Source organism: Pseudopipra pipra, chromosome 2, assembly GCF_036250125.1.
Source record: "Pseudopipra pipra isolate bDixPip1 chromosome 2, bDixPip1.hap1, whole genome shotgun sequence".
Lineage (NCBI taxonomy): Eukaryota > Metazoa > Chordata > Aves > Passeriformes > Pipridae > Pseudopipra > Pseudopipra pipra.
The window spans coordinates 51,292,286-51,313,961 of NC_087550.1; the positions used below are offsets into that span (position 1 = coordinate 51,292,286).

The window sequence follows — 21,676 nt, forward strand, 5'->3', positions numbered from 1 at the left end:
CCTCTTTTTTCTCAACTTTTTAGCAGAGAAAAGCACAAGCATCTGATCTAGAGAAGCCTTCAATAAGGTTCAATTTCCATTCCTAAACCACTTCTTTCTTTAGGGGACATCTACAGTTTTGATCAGGGTTTAGTTTGACATGCAGGTTCACAATTTCTTTGCCCAAGTACAATTTAAAAATATCCCAACAAATTTTCCTTTGTAATATGACCTACTCTATCCATTCTTCACATATGTTCCCTTTGTCGTCCAGAATAGGTATATATCAACCCAGTTATTCTTGAAATAGTCACTTGTCACTAAATAAACTAAACTTCTAAATAAATTTTTTAAACACCAAACCTGAATTGCTATCACAAATAAGATTTCAAGCATCTAAAATATTCTGAGTGATAATTTGAAGGGAACAGGAGATTGCTCAGAGGGGACAAGAAGTAAGGTACTCAACCTGGAAAAAAAGAAACTAGCTACTTTTGATGAGAGCAGGTCCTGGAAATTACAGTGAGAATTTCAGAAGCTAAACCAGAGTTCACTTGAATGAAGCATCTTTCCTTAATTTAGTGGACCAAGAGTACAGTAGCTTCAGTCATCACATGCTGCTCTTGATTTGATTAAAAATAATGATCACGAAGAAGTGCTGCTTTCTCTGAATCTGTTAACTCTTCAGCCACACTGAGGCTGCCACCAAGTGTTAATTGGCAGCTGGACAGAAGCTGACAGCTACTGAATAGCCCCACAACACTCATAATTTTCAGTGACCAGCAACAGGTTGATATGCAGTCTCACTGAAATTAAACAACTCTTATGATGCCCTTTTCCGAATACTATTTGATGTCTACAAAAACACAACAAAGTGTTTTACAGGCTTTAAGAAGACATCAGAAAATTAAATAGAGGTAGGATTATCTATTGCACTTGGAACCAGACTTCAGCCCTCTGCCTGCCCAGGAGGTCACACTACCTTTCTCTGCTTTTCTTCTTTGCCTTGTTCTCTGCTTCTCTTCTCCATTTAGACTGAAAGCCTTTTGAAGCAGACAGTATCTCAAATGAATTTGTAAAAAACCAGAAAGCAATCCTCTTGCAGTGAGATTTATGTCTTGTGGTACTGTTTTGAAACACTGTCAGATGTAAATAAAAAACTGAAGAAAACATAATAATGGAGAAGTCAGCCCTTACCACAGATATTCCAAGCTTGCGTGTACTCTTGTAAGAAAAAAGTATTCTGTGTTTTTATATAAAAATAGGATGCATCTGCTCTCAGGAGCCGGGGAGGCTACCAGGAAAATATAAGCACATTAAACTTATGCTCTGTTATGAAAAAAAAAAGAAAAAGCAAGGATGGAAGAAAGGTCAACACTACCTATGGAAAAGCATACATTCCTCTGAAATATGCCAAGAAATGGTGTAAAGGCAAATGCAGTCTTTTTGCTCACTGTAGACTGTATAGCTCAAGAAATAATAGGGAGCGTGTGTTTCCCATTCCCTTACAGACTGATGCATGTTAGTTAACCAGAACACAGACTTGAACCTGTGTGGCCCTGAGCACTTTGGTTTTGATAAAGGTCTTTCCCTGTAACCCTGCAGCCTACTTGCCACTCACAGGTTCCCCTCTTTGCCCCATGCTGCTGTGGCAGTGTGCCCTAGCACTTGTGGGATAGTGTTTTTTATCCTGTTGCTCCTATGCTGTTATTCTCATGGGTATGTATCCGCAAAGTCTGAAAGTGCTGTCATAGTAGGTTCTGTGTATAGAGCTTTCAGGCTTGCCAAGGAAGTTGCCTTTACATGTGATGGAGAGAAACAGGCACCTCTAAAGGGTGAAAGTTATCTAACTGCCTTGGAATTATCATTAAAAGCTCTTTTTCCCCCAGTACCAGATGAGATGATGAGGGAAATGGTTCTCCAGAGCAGTGGTTGGGTTATCACCAAGGAGAGAGGACATTCAGTGTCCTTTGCCTTCTCCTGCATAGAGTCAGGGGGCACCAGAACAGGGTGAGACTGAAACAGAAAGTGAGGGCCTTCAAGCAAAATAAAATAATTTAATTACTGAATTCATCTTCAAAGCACTGGATTTGATAAAACGTTATTGTTTCAAACCTAGAGGTGCAAAAAGGAGAAACAGACACAAAACCAACAAATGACCAACCCCCCAAAATAACCCCTTTGACTTCTATAAGCAACTTCAGAAGCTATTAGAAAGTTCATCACCTCATACCACCATTTGCTCAGAAAAAGGAACTCATGGACTTCATTGCATTTATAAACATTTAGTTCAAGCCAAAATTTGGCTTAATTCACTGACCACTTGAAATTCTATGTCAAAGAAGAGAAACTCTTGTTGAGGATGACATTTAAACGCTTAAACCAGAGGAGATGGTTTACATCTCTTAGCATTATTTCTCTATTATCTCTTATGTATCTATTTCTCCAACAATGGAAAAATGGCCCAAAGACTGTGCCTTCATTAACTCTAAGAATGATGAATTCAAATCAGCTATCCTGTGCTGGATGGGAGGAAAAATAATGTTGAATACCTACATTAAAGGCTACACCATCCTATAGATGCACACAGAAGATAATGAAGGGTAACTAAAGGATATCCTTTCATTTTACAGTTTTATCAGTTTTAATATCCAACTTTGAGATTTTAACATTGGTAAGGTTTGGAGACTTGGCAGGGAGCCAGCTTCAAACCATATCATCCTTATCCAAACTACCACAACATCTTAACACAGCCTTTGTCTATGCAATTCTCCTTTTTTTGGCCCATGCAGTTATCCTTGAGTATTATCTTAATATGGACATTAATGTAAGACTGAAGCAGGCATATGATCATTTTGTGCAGCTAGAATGTGCAGACTTCTCAAAACACAGCAAGTATCAAACAAAAGGAGTCAGATTTTTCTAATTAGCAACATGCTCTTTTCCATATACCTTACTTAGCTTTTTGTCAATGGTACCCTATCCAGAATGCTTTCTGTCTGTCCTTTATCCCTACTTCTTTCAACTTGGTTTTATGACAAAACTCTTCACAAAATGATACACCTTTAAATTTTTGGAATATGTATATATTGCCTTTGATCTGAGTAAAGAATCTACTCTTTTTCTTGAGTATTTTATGTATATTGCGAACGAAAGAAAAATCCCTAACAGTAGTTTAAAGATGAACTGAAAGCAATTTAAAAACATAGAATAAAAAATACATGTACATGCACTTAGCAGTAACAACACAACAACAAAAGCATAACTTGCAGTTATGCATAAGTTATTCAGGAGATTCTCTAATACTGAGATGTTTAATGTAGACATCATGGCAAAAATTATCTGCTCATACGTGCACTAGATGGCAATTTCTCTATTTTGCTACTGTTACAGGTACATAATTCCTAGAAATAGGCAGTATTTTTAGGCCTGCTGGATGGAAGAGAAGTAAAATCTATACATATTGTTTGTATTTCACAAGAGAACTTTTTGTCTAAAAACATCAGAGTCAGTTCTTTTTATTTCTATTGTTGGTTTTTTTTAATGCAATGTCTAATATAAAACTGCATTTTTTTAAAATTGTTGAGTATTTTTAGTTTTATGTGATTTTAAAATGATTCTTGAGAGCAAGTGTCCACTTCATACAATATTGCTTCCATATATAAAAATAATACTGATGTAAGTACTCATGTATGTAAGGTTAGAAATAGGCTTTCTGTAACACTCACACAATTTGACCTCACTATTTGCAGAAGGCAAACACAAGAGATACAGAAAGCCAAATCAGAGCCATCACCCTCACTAATAGAAACAGATTGAATTGTTTATCCTTTTAAGTTGTTACACACTGAATAGAATAGAATAGAATAGAATAGAATAGAATAGAATAGAATAGAATAGAATAGAATAGAATAGAATAGAATAGAATAGAATAGAATAGAATAGAATAGAATAGAATAGAATAGAATAGAATAGAATAGAATAGAATAGAATAGAATAGAATAGAATAGAATAGAATAGAATAGAATAGAATAGAATAGAATAGAATAGAATAGAATAGAATAGAATAGAATAGTTGGAAGGGTCCTACAACAATCATCTAATCCAACTGCCTGACCAATTCAGGGCTGACCAAAAGTTCAGCATGTTTAGCTGAGGAGAGCGATAGAGCAGCTTTGGTGAGCACCTGGTATCCAGCCAGGGTCAACCCACCACATAGTCTTTGATCACCCTCTTGGTAAAGAAATGCTTCCTACTTATAGAATCATTAAGTTGTTTAGGTTGGAAAAGACCTTTAAGATCATCAAATCCAACTGGTGACCCAGCATTGCCAAGTCCACCACTAAACCATGTCCCTCAGTGCCACATCTACACATCTACACATCTTTTAAATACCTCCAGGGATGGTGACTCAACCACTTCTCCAGGCAGTCTGTTCCAGTGCTTGATAAACCTCTCAGTAAAGAAATGTTTCCCAGTGTTCAGTCTAAATCTTCCATGGTGCACCTCTGAACCATTCCAACGTGTTTTGTCACTGGATACCAGAGAGAAGAGCTCAGCACCTCCCTCTCCATATCCCCTCTTAGGAAACTGTAGAGAGAAATCAGGTCGCTCCTCAGCCCCTCCTTTTCTCCAAACTAGACAAGCCCAAAGTCCTTAGCTGCTCCCTATAGGACATGCCTTCCAGCCCTTTTACCAGCTTTATTGTACACCTCTGGACACATTTGAGTACCTTCACATCCTTCTTAAATTGTGAGGCCTAGAACTGCACACAGTGCTCAAGGTGAGGCTGTACCATTGTTAAATACATTATGATAATCACCACTTCTGACTGGCTGGTGATGCTGTATTTGACAAATCTCAGGATGCAGTTTGCTCTCCTGATTCTCAGGGCATACGGCTGACTTGTAGTGATCCTGCTGCCAACCAGCACCACCAGATGCCTATCTGGAGTGTTGCTCTCCAGCCACTCCTCTCCCAATTTATACTTGTGCCCAGTGTTACTCCATCCCAGGTGCAGAATCCAGCATTTTTTCTTGTTAAATTTCATCCCACTAATTATCGCCCAGTGCTCCAATCTATGTAGATCCCTTTGTAAGGTAGCCTGTCCCTTGAGAGAGTCAACAGCACCTCCCAGTTTGTTAGCATCAGTAAACTTGTCAATGGTCTATTCAACTCCTGCGTCCAGATCATCGATAAAAATACTGAATAAAAGTGGTCCTAGAATTGCCCCCTGACGAAATGCTGCTGCTGACCAGTTGACAAGCAGATGTAGCCCCATTCATTACAACCCTTTGAGCCCTGTCTTGCTGCCAGTTCTTCACCCAGGCTTCTACCAGTTGACAGCCTGTTCTGTCAGCACCCCATACATTTTTGTAGGGCTTTGTCCAACACTTTCTGTAAGAAAACTTAATTGCAGTGTTCAAATGATTATGTCAAATAGGCAGGCCATGGACCATATTTTGTCAAACTATTATGTGCCTATTTCCTAAAAATGTATTGGTTTTACATAAGAAATTTTTGAGATGGTTACATCTGTCATCAGCACAGCCCACCTGAAATGGTTTGCGTTTTTAATATTTTCCCTACACTGTTTCTTTTGTTTCCATAAATGTAATGATATATTAATTATTATTGTATTATAATGAAAATATTCCTTTTTTCCCCCACAAGCTCTAAAATAATCTCCTGATCTGTTGCAGTGGTTGAATATGTAATGTATTCTGGTCAGACCTTTTTAAAAGTGAACTGCAAGAAGTTAAGATTTACTGACCTACACTTCCCCAGCATTAAATTAAAACAGTACTGTTTCTCTCAAGTTCAAATCCAACATGGTACCACTTAGTCAACATAGCAAAAACGTTGCTAGTCCCATAGAAGTCCCAAAAATTTGTTATGCACAGCAGAACAGCTATTTCACTTAGAAATGAGCACACACTGAACAGGAGTTCAGTGTCCATTACCTGTAGTCACAAATGAATATTCATTACAAAAGAAACCCAGAAAGAGTCTGCAACATTCACACACCAAACAAGGCCTCCCTTGCTAAAGTTTAATTTAACTCTGTTCCACCTAGCTACAAAGAAAGTTACTTGATATGTTTAAGAAAGAGCTACTCTGGGCTTGTTCCTCACAATCGATACCTCATCCCATTACCTCTTTTCAGGTTTCTTTATTTCAGCTGTTGTTAGGATGTGTAGGAGGCAGATTGCCTACCAGCCCTGCTACCCACATCTATGTCTCTGTGTCTCATTGTGTCTCTCCCACTTTCCTCCTTCTCAGAGTTTATCTCTCACTGGGCCGTTCTGATCACCATCTCCCCACAAAGACCTTATTTGAATTGAACCACCATGCCAGAGTATGACTTATAAAACACTGAAGTTTTATTTTGTATTGGGAAGACACTTGAGAAAATAACTGAATTTTAGTATTAGTTGTTTCATACGTACATTTTTCCACAGAAAGGTGGAACTTTAAGCGCATTGCCCACTGTATTGAAACAGAATGGTTGCTGTTGTTAAGACAGATTGCTCGCTTGCTTTACCTGAGCTAGTAGAAGCTGGAGACTTGCTGCGTCGGGATGGGCCTGGGCTTTTGGTGGTGCTCCTACGTGAAGTCGATGCTATTTTGGTATAGGAAGTGGATTTCACCACCCGACATTCTAAAAGACAAAGAAACTGCATAAGTTAGAAATCAAGAAAGCCAGCAAGATTCTGTAACAGAAAGAGCACTGAAAAGTGCAAACATTTTGCCCACGCTTGTTTTCATTCACCTTGAGGAGTTTTATGAGAAAATATAAAATCTGTATAAATGGCTCCATTAAAATTCAAGTACAGTATGTACCATATCCCAGACAAAGAGAACTACTGCAGTAATCCAGACTTTTAGATACCATGGTTACTGCAGGTAATCAGAACAGTTTAATTTAACAGTGCTGAGAATACACATAAAATTTCTTTGCTTTTGAAGATTTCAGCATAAACAACACAGTGATTTTTTTTTGTAAACAATCCAAATGCAGTGTAAGCATTTTTGTCAGTCTAGGCAGTCTCCTCTAGAAAAACCGGAACACTGTTTCTATGTATCAAAATGTTAAGATGACGCAGGTGTCTACCACTCATGAAAGACTTGAAAAGTGAAGCAGGTTTGTTGCTTCTGCTTAATCCTCTAGTGAGCAATAGCACACATCGTATAGCACATGCAATTCATCACAGGTTGAAGGAAATGGCACTACTTGCTCATAGGAGAGATCAGTAAAATCAATGAAGAAGCGAAATTGCCCTCCCACTTGAGAACACTACAAGATGTTCAGGTTAGAGTTTATATACACCCACACATCTCTGTAGGCATCCTTGCATTACGCCTGCAAAATGGTTTTTGGCCCGAGGATGAAAGAACTTAGTGTGCACAGAGCTGATGTCTTGCACTCCTAAATGGATACTAGATTAATCACCAGACGTATTATACACTTGGGAAAAAGAAAAGATTTCCACTTCTTAGACAATATACAATTAAAAGTCTGCAGCAATGTTTATACTGTCTTCACCTGACAATGTCAGTACACTTCACTTGCTTAAAAATACATCAGTAAACATTTAGTTCTGTATCAGACCTGTTTCCCATTTTCTTCCCATGGTTAAGGTTCCTCAACAGAGGTTAAGAGAAATAAACAAGAGTTTTTATTTCCTATTCAGAAAACACCGTGTACAAGTCTGCACATTATTTAGTCTTCACAGATCAGTGGAGCCTGTAACATAGTTTAGACAGATTAGAGAACAAAGGAATAAAATTGAGCATAACTAATTAACTTACACATATCCACCAGAGACTGATGTCATGAAATTTATTTCTCTTGGCTGCCCTAACTCTCCATCTTTCATCAAGCTGCTGAAGGAAATAGAAGCAAGAACTGATGCGTTACTGAGGGAACATCCAGCACAACTGAGAGCTGAGAGGACAAGAGAAATGCCTTGGTCTCCCCAAAGAAGCTTTTCTTCCCAAACTTTGCACATTCCTAATGCCCAATAGTAGCTAATTTTTTCCTGTATACATTTTATGTGATTCACTGATAACTACTCTTGTTTTACACTGAAATGGAGAAAAACATTTACTCTATGAGGAAATCATCAATTGAAAACAGGAGGAATCAGATAAAAACTCTCAATTAGATGCCATTGGGTAAATATAGCAGTAATCTTACACTGATGTATTGACATAAACAATTGCTCCAGAAACCATAGACAACTTGAATGTAAACAAGTTCTTTACCTTTCGTGTAAACAAAAACGTAAAATTTCCAAACACCTAACAACACTTGTATGATCTTGTAAAACTACAATGTAATCCCATTGTGGATTGTGGGCCTCATTCACTGGAAACAGTCAGGAAGGCAACTGCCTATTCTAATGGTCAACAATCAACAAGACTAAAGCAGAATGATTCAACCAACCAAAATGCATTAGAATATATCATTTGCTCAGTAGAAAAACCTAAACAGTCCATGAAGAAAGGAGCTAGTTTACTAACACATAAAAAGCTTTCCTATTTTCAGCACGTAAAGAAAAATACTTAATCTATATCCCTCTTTTGGAATTCATGCTAAGTACTAAGCTTAGTCTCATCTTATTACAAGTATTAATACTCATTCAAATTCTCTCAATACCTTATAAGCACTCAGAGTTAGAATGAGGTTAGAAAGAAGATTCTGCATTTGAATGCATATTTTCTCTCATAATATTGGAAAGGACCAAGTGGAAAGTGGTACAAAAGGAAAGGAGAGGCAACTAAATGCACATCAAGTTTATCTTTCCATCCTACTCATACAGTGCTTTTGAGGACAATACTCAAGACAGCCCTTTACCATTTTCACCCAGCCCACTCAGAAACAAAATGAAAAAAATTAAAAAAAAGTCATTCTTAATCTGAGACTTTGTCAAACATGGGCAAGAATCATGTGGATGACCTGAACTGAAGAGGCTAACAGCATCTTGTCACCATCTTCCTTATCTTCCAGAAAGAAGTGCTCACATACTATGGAGGGGAGTTAACAATTTTGGGAAAGAGGGAAGCTGGCATCTGGCTGCACCCATTAGGGTATTTGACTATCCCTCACTACTGACAGTCTCCTTAGAACAGTTAAAGTTCAGAGTGGTCTGCTGTGGTGGGTTGATGCTGGCTGGACACCAGGTGCCCACCAAAGCTGCTCTATCACTTCCCTCCACAAGTGGACAGGGTTTTATGAGTTGACATGAGAACCGACAGAGATCACTCACTGAATACCATCACAAAACAGTCTGAACTTGGGGACATTAACTGAATTTATTACCAACAAAATCAGAGTGTAGGATAATGAAAAGTAAAATAAATCTTAAAAACACCTTCCCCCCTGCGCTCCCTCCTTCTCAAGCTCTATCTCCTCCCCCTGCAGCAGTGCAGGGAGATGGGGAATGGGGGTTATGGTCAGTTCATCACAAATTATTCCTGCTGCCACTCAGGAAGAAGTCTTTCCCCTGCTCTAGTATGGGGTCTTTCCCACTAGAGACAGTCCTTCATGAACTTCTCAGATGTGAAGATGTGTCTATTCCACAGGCAACAGTTCTTCACAAATTGCTCCAACATTTCCACAAGGTGCAGTCCTTCAAGAACAGACTGCTCCAGTGTGGGTTCCCAACAGGGTCACAAGTTCTACCAGGAAACCTGCTTTGGAGTGAGCTTCTCCCTCCATGGTCCACAGGTCCCTGTCAGGAACCTGCTCCAGCCAGCACAGGCTTCCTATGGGTTCGGAGCCTCCTTTTTGGGCATCCACCTGCTCTGGCGTGGGTCTCCTCCACGGGCTCCAGGTGGATCTCCACACTCCGACTGACCTCCCTGGGCAGCATGGAAACAGCTTGCTTCCCTGTGATCTTCACCATAGACAGCAGGGGAATCTCAGCTCCACAGCCTGAAGCACGTCCTCCCACTCCTTCTCCACTGACCTTGGTGCCTGCATAGTTGTTCCTCTCACAAATTTTCTATTGTCTCTTCCCTGGCTACACCTATATCTGCCCAATAACTTTTTTTTTCCTTCTTAAATATTTTATCACAGAGGCATTATCATAGTTTCTGATTGGCTCAGCCTTGGTCAGCAGTGGGTCCATCCTGGAGCTGGCTGTCATTGGCTCTGTCAGACAAGAAGGACGCTTCTAGTGGCTTCTCACAGAACTCACCCCTGTTACTTCCCCCCCCCCTGCTACCAAAACCTGGTCATGGAAACCCAATTCAACTACAAATCATCCCGATGGGCTACACATAGACCATGACCCGTTATTTGAATAACCCCACACTAATGGCATATTGCCCTTTGAGGAAGTCACCTCTTGCAGCCAGCTGAACTTTAAATCTCTACCCACAGGAGCAGAAACACAGATGATCATATGGCAATTTAAGAAACAAACAAGCATCACAGGATCATAGTATAATCCAGCTTGGACATGAGAAATTCCCTATTCCAGTTTCCATCTCAAAGCTTGAAGAAGCCTCCCATTCATAGTCCTGGCCCACTTGGGGTCATTTCAACTGGAGGAATGTGGCAGGGCATAAACAGTGCAGGAGGATCTTGGAGAGCATCAGCAACAACTTTTGTTCCAAGTGATAGAAAAAACAGTGAGAAGAGATGCTCTGGTCACACTCAAAAAAGGAAAGACTCTCCTAGAATGTGAAGGCCAAAGGCAGCCTTGGCTGCACTGACCATAAGATAGAGGCATTCAGGATTGCGAAGGGACTGAAGAAGGGTAAAAAGCAAAACCACAATTCTGGACTTCAGGCGAGCAGACTTGGGACTCTTCAGGTATCTGCTTGGAAGAATCCTACTGGATAAGGCCCTGGAGGGAAGAGTGACTTGAGAAAGCTGATTAATATTCAAAAATCAGCTCATCCAAATTCCAACACAAACCATTTCAACAAGAAGGAAGTTGTTAAAAAATGTCAGGAGATCTGCATGGATGAACAAGTTGCTCCTGACAAAATTCAAACATAAAAAGGAAGCATAAAAAAGGTGGAAGCAGGGACAGGTAACCTGGGAGGTGTATAGAGTAAGTCCAAGAATGCAGAGAAACAGTTAGGAAAGCCAAAGCTTAACCAGAATTAAATTTGATGAGAAATGTCAAGGGCAATTAGAAGGGCTTCTTTACATACAGAGGGAACAAAAGGAAGACTACAGAAAATGCATACCCATTGCTGAGTGAAACAGGGCCTTGGTGACACAGAACATGGAAAAGGCTAAAGGATTGAATAGCTTCTTTCTCTCAATCTTTACTAGCAAGCCTGGTCTTCTGGAATTCCAGGTACCAGAAACAGGGTGAAAGCCCCAAGAAAGGAAAACCCACCCTGAGTGGAGGAGGATCAGATTAGAGAATACTTAAGCAAAAGAGACACGTAGGTCCAAGGGACCTGGTGGGATGAACCCTGCAGGTGCTGATGGAGTTGGCTTACATCCTTTTGAAGTCACTCAATAATATTTGAATTATAATGATGATTAGTATAGTCATTTGAAGAACCAGTAAGTCTCACTCCTGTCTTCAAAAGGGTCATAAAGGAGTACCCAGGGAACTACAGGCAGATCAGCCGCACATCAGTCCCTAGGAAAGTAACTGTGAAAGTGAATTTCAAGGCACATTAAGGACAAGAAAATCATCAGAAGTAATCTGCATGAATTCACCAACAGGAAGTCATGCTTGACCAACTTGATAACTCTCTGCAATGAAATAACTGGCTTGCCAGATGAGGGGAGAGCAGAGGATATTGTCTACCAGGAGGACTTCAGTGAGGCTTTCAATGCTGTCTCCCATAAAATCCTCATGGACACACCGCTGATGTACAGCCTTGATAAGCAGACAGCAAGGTGAAAACTGGATGAATGGCTGAGCCCAAAGAGTGGTGATCAGTGGCAAGATGTCCACCTGGAGGACAGTAACTAGTGCAGCACCCCAGGGGTCAGCACTGGCTTTAGTCCTTTTCAACGATTGCATTAATTACCTGGATGATGAGGCAGAGTGCAGCCTCAGCAAGTTTGCTGATGACAAAAAACTGGGAGGACTAGCTAATAACACCAGAGGGTCATGCTGCTATTCAGAGGGATGTTGAAATACTGGAGAAATGGGTGGACAGGAATCTCATGAAGTCCTGCATCTGAGGAAGAACAACCCCAGGTACCAATATATCTTTAGGATTCCGTTAGCTGGAAAGCAACTCAGAAGAAAAAGACCAGAGAGTCCTGGTGGACACCAAGAGGATCAAGGGCTAGCAACGCAGTCTTGCTGCAAATAAGGCAAATAGTATCCTGGACTGCATTAGAAGTGTTGCCAGCAGGTGATCCTGCCCTTTTACTCAGCACTGGTGAAACCACACCTGGAGTACTGTGTCCAGTTCTGAACTTCCCAGTACAAGAGAGATATGAAGGTACTGGAGAGATCCCAGCAATGGGCCATTAAGACAATTAAGTGACTGGAGAGTCTCTCCTATGAGGAAAAGCTAAGGGAGCAGGGACTGTTCAGCCCAAAAGAAGAGAAGACTCAGGGAGGTTCTTATTAATGCTTATAAGCAATGCAGAGTGCAAAGATGGACTCAGGCTCTTTTCAGCAATGTCCCCTGACAGGACAAGAGGCAATGGGCATAAACTGAAATGCAGATTTTGTCTGAGCTTTTTACTGTGAGGGTGACAGCACTAGAGAGAGTTTAGAGAGGCTGTGAAATTTACATCCTTGGAGGCATGGTCCTGGGCAAGCAGTTCTGGTAACCTTTCTTGAGCAGAGGAATTAGACCAAATGACCTCCAGAGGTCCCTTCCAACCTCAACCATTTGAGATTCTGTGATTCTCAGGGCTTTTGCAGTTGTTTCCAGAAAATCCCCAAGGATGGACACTACCTGGGCTTCTCAGAAATAGATCTGCCTCCCTGGGCAAACCTATTCCAATGCTTGATGCCATCACAAATGTTTTTCTTAATATCCAGTCTCAACCTCTTGTTTCAATTTATATCTATCACCTCTCATCCTCTTACTATGCATGCCTATGAGGAGACTGTCTCCATCACCTTGATGGAGACGAGATGCTGCCCCATGGGCACTGGAGGCTATTGGTAGGTACCCCTAAAGTGATTTCCTTTTCCAGGATAAACAAACCCAGCTCCATCAGTCTCTCAGCACAAGGCAAGTGCTCCACCTCCCCACCATCATAGTGGTCCTCCTCTGATTTCCTCCACTTCAGTGATGTCTTCTTTGAAATGGGAGACTTTAAACTAGACACAGTATTCCAGATGTGGTGTCACATGTGCTGAGTAGGGTTAGTTCCCTGTCTCTACTGAGTCCATTCCTGTTCATACATCTCTGGATGCTGTTAGCATTTTTTGCTGTCAGGACAACTCTCTCTTTAGTCTAAGTCACAGAAATGTTCTTTCTCCCTGTTTATAGTTATACAAGCCCTTTTGAGCTCAATTATTAACTTCTTTGGTACAATTTTCTTTTTCCTCTCAAAAATAATTCACAGGTCATGAAATTTTAAAAGCTTACAGTTCAAATGAGTATATATTCTCTTTGCTTAAATAACTGTGAACCCTAAGGTAAATTTGTCAAGTGCCATGTTTCCTATGAGTTTAAAAGTTTACTCAAAAATGACATGGGCTACCATACATAAATGGTATGGCCTGTGGAGAACTATGTAGGAAAGCCTTCATTGCTGCACACACTAGGGTCGAGCAACTCCTGTCTTCAAAGGCTGGGGCAAGAATAGTTACAGAGTCTAAAAGGACTTATAGTCTTGGGTAGAATGTAACCAGGCTGCTTATTGTAAATAGTTCTCAGCTTCCATGAACAGTTTAAGCACACAATTCTGTTGTCACATTTAGTTTGTAAAGTAAAATTTTGCTGCAGGGAAAGATCCCACTCAGTGACCACACAACCACTGCTTGTCTCCTCAAAGACATTACCATAATCTGCCTGATGCTGTAGGAGAACTCTGTATACATGAACAAGAAAGGAAAAAAACAAACCAAAAATGCATGTTTTATTAAAACTTATTTTCTACACAGAATCTACACTGGTAAGGAAATAAATACATACCTTCTTCTCATCAACAGTATTCGGATAACTACACAGTGAATAAGCCATGAAACAGAAGAGTGTATTTTCCCCAATTTTTTTTAATGACAAAACTGTATCAAAAATAGATCAGAACTCCTGACAGAAGAGAGCTATACTGCCTTTCTCATTCATGTGAGCATGCTCAGCCAAGAAGAAACACCAAGTGTTTCTATATTATGTCCAGTAAGGAAAGAAATGTTTCACAAAACCTCAGTCCTTCCTCTCAACACTGACTGACTAAGATTAAAGGAAAAAAATGGTGACACCTATGGTAACGCAAGGCAAAAAAAGGTTGACTTTACAGTCTGATCACAGGCTTTATTGTTTTCCAACTCAGAATACAAGATAAATAAGAAAGTTTTTCCAGCCAAAACATCTCTCAATAAGATGTTCTATTGTATAACTACAGACAGAGCTACAAAGTAGGAGAGAGAAGTACAGGCTAACCGCAGGGAGGCTAACAATGCAACACTGTAGTCCCTTTATAGTGTGGAATATTACCACAGAGGTCTGAGGCATTTATTGGACAATAAGGCTGAGAAAAAAAAAAAAAAAAAAAGAAGAAAAGAAAGGAAATATCCCAAGGCTACAATTTTGACATAACTGAGACACAGTAGGGACAAAATACGGTAAACAAAGTTATGAGATTGCACAGTGGTGTCAATGACAGTAGGAACCAGCACAACTAGGACGAACACCAACATATACTGTACTTGTCAGCTCTTGACTCTTCCTGTTGCCAAATGTATAATATGTAAGCATGAGGTAATTAAAGGATGCTAACACACAGAATCATAACACCTGCTGTCTCCAGTTCCTTGATGTTTCATTTTCAAAATGCTACATTAGCTTTTATGCTCATTAGATTTTACAATGGCAAGAAAGCAGAAGAGAGTAACTAATCTGCAATAAATGTATCATAAAATGAACAAATTTAATGTGTTTCTAGTGAAGACTATGAGAAGTTATTTAAATTACCAGGGGATCAAAAAGGCTTACTTGTCAGCTACTCAGAAGTTGACTGTATGGCCTTTATGAGTTCTTTCTGGGCAAAAATATCACTCTCTGCTGTGTTTTGCTTTTCTTTGAGGTCTATGTGTAGGAAATAGATGTTATATTTTTGGTATCCCTGACAATCTGTTTCTCTAAGACAAGAACATTTAACTTGGTTTCAGCAACAGCTGTATCCTACAGATAAGCAAGAAAGGAGGATCAAGGATGTCTTGCTTGTTGGTAAGCCACTTTACTGTAAGCCTTAGGCTGGTACCTTTTACCACTGCTTAAAGACATTAGCATCACTAGCAATGTCCTCAGGCCAATCAGTAGATCATTACCCCAAATGCAGTACCAATTTTCGTTTTTAATTTTAAGAGTAATTTGTTCCATGTTGCTAATTCTTAATGCAGCTAATAAGATTTTACGTTTCAACTGCATTCATGCCTTCAATTAATACCAGTAATCTTGTGTTTGCAGAACTAAGTTTCACTCTCTTCAGCAAAAGGGAACTGGTACCATCCTGTCTAGTGGCATTGATACACACTGCAATCACACTACCCTACCAATAAATGGCAGCTATGACTTGTAATTACAACATATTCAAAAGGGTAACTATCATACAGTTTCCACAAATGAAAGGGATATAGAGTGTTTCACAGAGGTTTAAGTAATTTAAAATCTTCTATCGTCATGGTTGTGCCTACTTCAATTTTGTTCTGCATGTCTTCCTTCAGTGTATTCCTGATGCAGATGGACACTGATGTACATGTGGAATGCAAAACCCTAAAGTTTTTATCCCATGTACTAAGCTATCTGTCACTGTAAGTGCATGGGGATTTGAGATATCTCATCTTCTGATTTGATTTCTTACCATTAACTGGTCCTCCACTCATGATAAAGATTAGGAATACTGTCTATTTCTACTGTGTGCCAAATATTTGTAGTAGCAAATACCTAAATCTCCATTTTTTTTTCTGCCAAGAAATATACTTTCATTGGGGTATAAAAATATAGAAACTTTTGGATTTTCTTTCATGTGAAAAATCATTCTCTAATTCTGAAACTGGCGAACTATTCACTAACAAGACAAAAACTATATACAATAAAATACAAACAATTAAAGTAATCTATGCCTTATTAAAAATTAATAAAATAGAGAATCTTGAAAGGTCTTAGGAACACAAATAACTTCACCCAACCTAAGAAAGCTTCCAGATGTAAGTACTACCCCAAAAATGCCTTGTTAAGTTAGAAATAAGGAACGTATTTGTGCATTCACACATTATCACTAATATCTCATTCTGCTCTAATGTATAACCTTCAAATCTGAATTCAAATGTTTCTAAATTCACTGAAGTCTAAGTATTCACCAGAAGAGGGAAATAAATGGATTGTATGTATAATCAAAATGTTGCTTCAAGTATTTCCTACTTTTTCTTCAAGCATGTTCTGGTCTTAAAGGCAATGTTGGGAGGATAGAACTCCTCTAGTACTAGAGATCTATAAATATGATTCATACATATGAACTATTCACTCCATGGTCCTTCTGCAGTCAATGGAATGTATTCATTTCTGTGACCTATCTTAGGAACCTGTAAGTTCAAAATGAATGACTATATATTTACTTTTAACAGGAAATGTCTAAGATAGTACAACTGATTACAACTGCAAACAGCTGTACTATTTTTATTTACTGCCTCAGCATTATTCTTCATGAAACAAAGAAAAGTGTCGTGCCTTTGCTTATAGCTTTCATTTTCTTTCTGTGACAGAAGTTTGTTCTCTGCATATGTAGTCTAACAACAAGTATCTCTCAAATATCTCTGATGAAATCAGGGGAAAAATTCATCACTGAAGCACCTTACTTTATCTGTACAGTTTGAATGGCATTTTTCTTGGCATTGTTTTATTCATGTAACTAGAGATGAAATGAAAGGATGGTACAAATTAATTAGTTTAAATATTAACTATTAATATGATGAACTATTCTGTTCATCAACATCAATGGCTTGCTCTCCTGTTCAGCACAAAAAGGTAATATTTGTTGTATTACCTATTAAAAATAATCTTGTTCTTTACTTTGAGAATAAACAAGCCTCCTATCCAATTCATATGGTAATTACAATTCATCATCGTAAGCACCAAGTACTTTTTTTTTTAAATTACAGCCTAAGAGAAGTGTGATTGTTGCAGTTCAACAAATTCTGGGGTTCTGGTATTATTACTTGCTGTCTTAAAAGTATAAATTGTTTTCAACTGTTTTCTAGTTCAAATTACTCTTTTGAAAGTTTAAAAGTCCAAGCCCTTTCCACAGTTAGAAATGTAAATCCTCGTTTGCAGAACATCATCCTCACATGGAAAGCATCAGCTTAAAGGTATTACGGAGAAACATCCATTCAAAACAGTTAACTTTTAACACATTTTAACCAGGTCTCCTGAAGTTACAGATTTTTTCTGTGTAACTGATTTGTGGTGAGCAAGAAAATATGTAACTAAACTGCCCTACTTATTTCTGCTTTGATTTTTCTTTCAAGTAAATCTGCCTATTTATAATGTACTTATCAGTCTAACCACTTTATTGTGCAGTGTTAAGTTTTAAAAGCCTTTTTTTTTTCTTTCAAAGAAAGAAAACATACTATGCTGGGATAAAGATTATAGTCACAACAATTAAGCACAAACCAAATTCCCATGGCTCTTAGACAGCTAATTAGTTAGATTAGCAAGGAGTCTTGCACAAAGTAAGGGAAATACAAACTATCCATTAAAAAACCAGATGAATATGAAAAACCAATTGTTGTATGGGGTTTTTTTTCATTTAAATGATCATTAAAAAGACTAACTGCAATCAGTCAGACAACACTATGTTAGCAACAGCAAGATTAGAAGACAAGACACACTAAGAAGAGAATAGGTTATAGAGAGTTCTTTGATATTTTCAAATTAGCAAAATGTGAAGAATATTTAGGGATACATCTGAGACAATCTCTGAGCTATCAGACATTGTTTTTTTGAGAATTGTGAATGATAAGTAAAGATCCAAGAGAAAATGTCAAAGCAAATGCCTATCATTAAAACTGGGACAAAACAGAAAAGTGGGAGTTGCAGAAAAGACAGCCTAATTTGAGATTATTGAAAAAATTATTCAAAGGGATGATATAAAGAAGACAGAGTCAGGCTCCTTTCCTTTTGATTTATGGCAAGACAAGAAGCAATGGGCACAAACTGAAACATGGGAGGTTCCCTCTGAAAACACTTTTTTAACTCTGAAGGGACCAAACACTAGCACAAGTTGCCCAGAGACGTGGTGGAGTCTCCAGCCTTGGAGCTATTCAAAAGCTATCTAGACATGATCCTGGGCACCTGGTAACAGATGACCTCCAGAGACCACTTCCAAACTCAGCCCTTCTCCGCCTCTGCGACAATACAAAGCAATACAGGAAAACAACCATTTGAAGCTTAAAAGATATTAAAATTACATGTAATAGTCTAAATAGTTTTGTCAAGAATAAACTGTGTCAAAGTAGTCTTTGTATAATAGGATAACGGGTGGGACAGTAGAGATTATAAGTTTTTCTACTCAGAATTTTGAAACTCAAGCTGCAACTTAACAACTGGGCTGTTTTTTAGTTGAAGTTGCACAGCAACTATGAAAAATGAAAAAATAACTAATTTAACAAATTCTGCCATATTAGTCTTTGTGAGTCAGCCACAATTTTCTCAGATATGTTTTTTATTTAAAGTCTTTCTTGTCTAAAGCATTCATTTAGAAGTTTGAGATTATTCCATATTGAAGAGTATTCCTTGTCTTGGAAAGGATGCAACATTGAAGCTATTTCTGAACAGATAAGGAACAGCTTACACTAAAGACATAATGTAAATCCAATGCTTACTAACTTAATTTTCTGTTTATTTTCTCAAAAAGACAATTTCCTGCAAAGTCATTCAAATGTACTTTTTTTACAAGAAAAATATTTTAAAAAACCCAAATACCAAAAAATCGAAACACAGTTGAACCCATAAGTTAACTTAAGAAACAGGTTTATTCACAACATACTCCTGTCTTCCTCTAGATATTCTAAGAGAGAATGTGACTTGTTCTCACAAACTTAAGCATACAGATAACAATGTTGTTCAAAGTCACAAATACTGAAACAGACAACTATGCCAATGAAAAAAATATTGTCTGTATAATTCCTAACTTCCATTCTTCCAGTATCTTCAAGAACATTGTAAAACCACTTTGTAACCAAAATGTAGAAATATTGAAGACAAAATATCCTTGCCTTAACTTTCCAATTTGCTTCTAACCTCCCCACAGTTTTGTGTCAGTCCCAGCCTCCCATATGTCTGTTCCTCCCACAAAAAAGCCTCTGCACTTTCTCTGACACCAACTTCTATGAATAGAAAGCTCTCTCTGAGGCAACCTGCACAAGGCAGCTTCCCTCTCTGTATGATCCCCTGATGATTTTATAATTTAACTATTGCAATTGAGATGATGTAACACAATGCAAAACAAACAGATGGGCAAGAGATATAAAGCGTGGCCAGGCCAAAACTGGAAAACATCACTGCCAGAAATGTTGTTGGGCTCGCAGCTGCTGACATTGCTCCTGGGATATGTGTACACCGAGGCTTTGCTGGCAGCTGTGTTGCTGGCTGAGGTTTGCAGCATGTGGTTCTACTTAGATGCCACAAGCTGGGCTTTGTTTGCTTACTCCACATTTACAGGTGCCTGCATGCAAACCTATGGAGATAAAAGGTAATTCTGGATGCCAAAACTCTGTTGAGTAGATCAGACATGTTTTCCTATGCTGAAATGAACAAATGGGAATTTTTTTAATGAGGCATATTTACTTTGTGACTGCAGTGTAGAAATCTGGATGTACCATCCTAGAGTTAACTTGAGTAATACCCTAAGAGGAGCTCGGAAAGGTAAACTAGCATACGCTAATTTCTGTGAAGCTGCAACAGACTGCTTGACTGTGTGAGAGTTTATTTAAATCTCACTTGGGCATCTCTAGTATTAACAGGACTTCTGTGATGGTATGGAAGAAAAATAATTAGTCCCTGTCAAATTTATTTCCTAATTATTATATTCCACGCTGTCTTTATGTGACACAAGGTGCAGTTCATTAATCATATAAAAGCAGAGCACTAGAGACATTGATTTAAGGAAAAGTAACTTAACAATAAAGAAATACTGGGAAAAATATACAAGCATTATAAAGATAAATGAGTGCAAAAGCAATGATAAAACACAAGAGAACATGATGAATCAAACCTTCAAGTACTTTGATTGTTCAGTCTCAACCCACAGCAGCTACAGACTAAAGCCAGGAGCAAGGAAAGCTTTATGGACTGAGCTATACAATTCAAGTGACCAACTGGAACTGCTGAAGAAGGACGCCAGGATCCCAGTTGCTTGAACTGTTTCAGTCAAGCAGCATCTTTTAAAGTAGCCAACCTGATGCACAAATTGCCTTACTGGTCAAAGAGGAGCTCCTTCTCCTAATATTCACATCTGAGGAAGCCAAAAAACAGCTTTCTCGCAACTTAGAAGCCAAATAATCTATGTCCCTCTCACAGGTGAGAGGAACACAATGCAAACAGTAGAGTCTGAAATTAAGTATTGTAAACCTGAGATATTTATAGATACAAAAGTAATAGATATAGATGCAGAAGTAAGGTTTTAGATAGGTCAAAAGCCATTATAGGGGCAGAAGGCATTTTCAGAACAGCATGAATACTGAATTCATACCTTATTTCCAGTAGAGTAGGATCTGTAGTATCTAAAATACCTAGATTAACACCTGGGCTGCTTTGGAACAGGCAAATTCAAACAAAGTTTTTTATTTTGTTCATTATTTCTTCCATTCCTTCACTAAAATTTTTAGGGGGTAAATATGACTTTAAAAAAAGTAATGGGTAATAGAGGTATTCTGCATATATTCCGAAAAATCTCACTCTATTCTAACAAACTTGCAAATTACATACTGATATGTAACAAGGTAACACAGTAGAATTACACAGTTGTTATCTGCAAAATTGGTCCACTTTCAGTAATTATTGAGGTGTCAGAACACATGAAAGGAATGGATTGATGAGGCAGAAGGATATAATGACCTACATATATTTTATTAAGGCAAAAGATATTTTGTGGCTATTGATGCAAAGATGATAGCAAGATTTACACAAATGCTCCCAAAACTAATCAGAGACTTAGAGGCAGAAGACATCATCAGACACAGTTCCTACTCACAGGCCCCTCATCAATGATTTAATATGACAGAGGGGACTGCAGCTTCATTATCTGGTGATATTTTATTTATTCATATTTAATTACTGCATATCATAACAATTTGAAATTTGACTGCATTGCAAGAGACAAGGGAAGGAATGAAGCTGTTCTACTGGCTATACTAACACATCTGCTTCACAGACCTACAAGGATTCACTCAGCCACAATATATATTAAAAGTGAAAAAACACTTATATTCTACAAATGAGTTACAAATTCTCCACATTAAAACTGGGTGAAATAAACATATACGTCTTCAAAATTCATGTAGTGGACATGAAGAATTCTATT

General features: G+C 38.4%; 1 protein-coding gene across 3 annotated transcripts in view; it reads right to left on the reverse strand.

The window, feature by feature from the left end:
* DCLK1 (doublecortin like kinase 1) overlaps positions 1–21,676 on the reverse strand; it is a 239,683-nt gene that overhangs the window by 71,333 nt on the left and 146,674 nt on the right. For all 3 annotated transcript variants that reach the window (XM_064645543.1, XM_064645545.1, XM_064645547.1), the window contains exon 5: positions 6,524–6,640. In XM_064645543.1, coding sequence (XP_064501613.1) covers positions 6,524–6,640 — 117 coding nt within the window. The remainder of the gene's footprint in view (positions 1–6,523; positions 6,641–21,676) is intronic.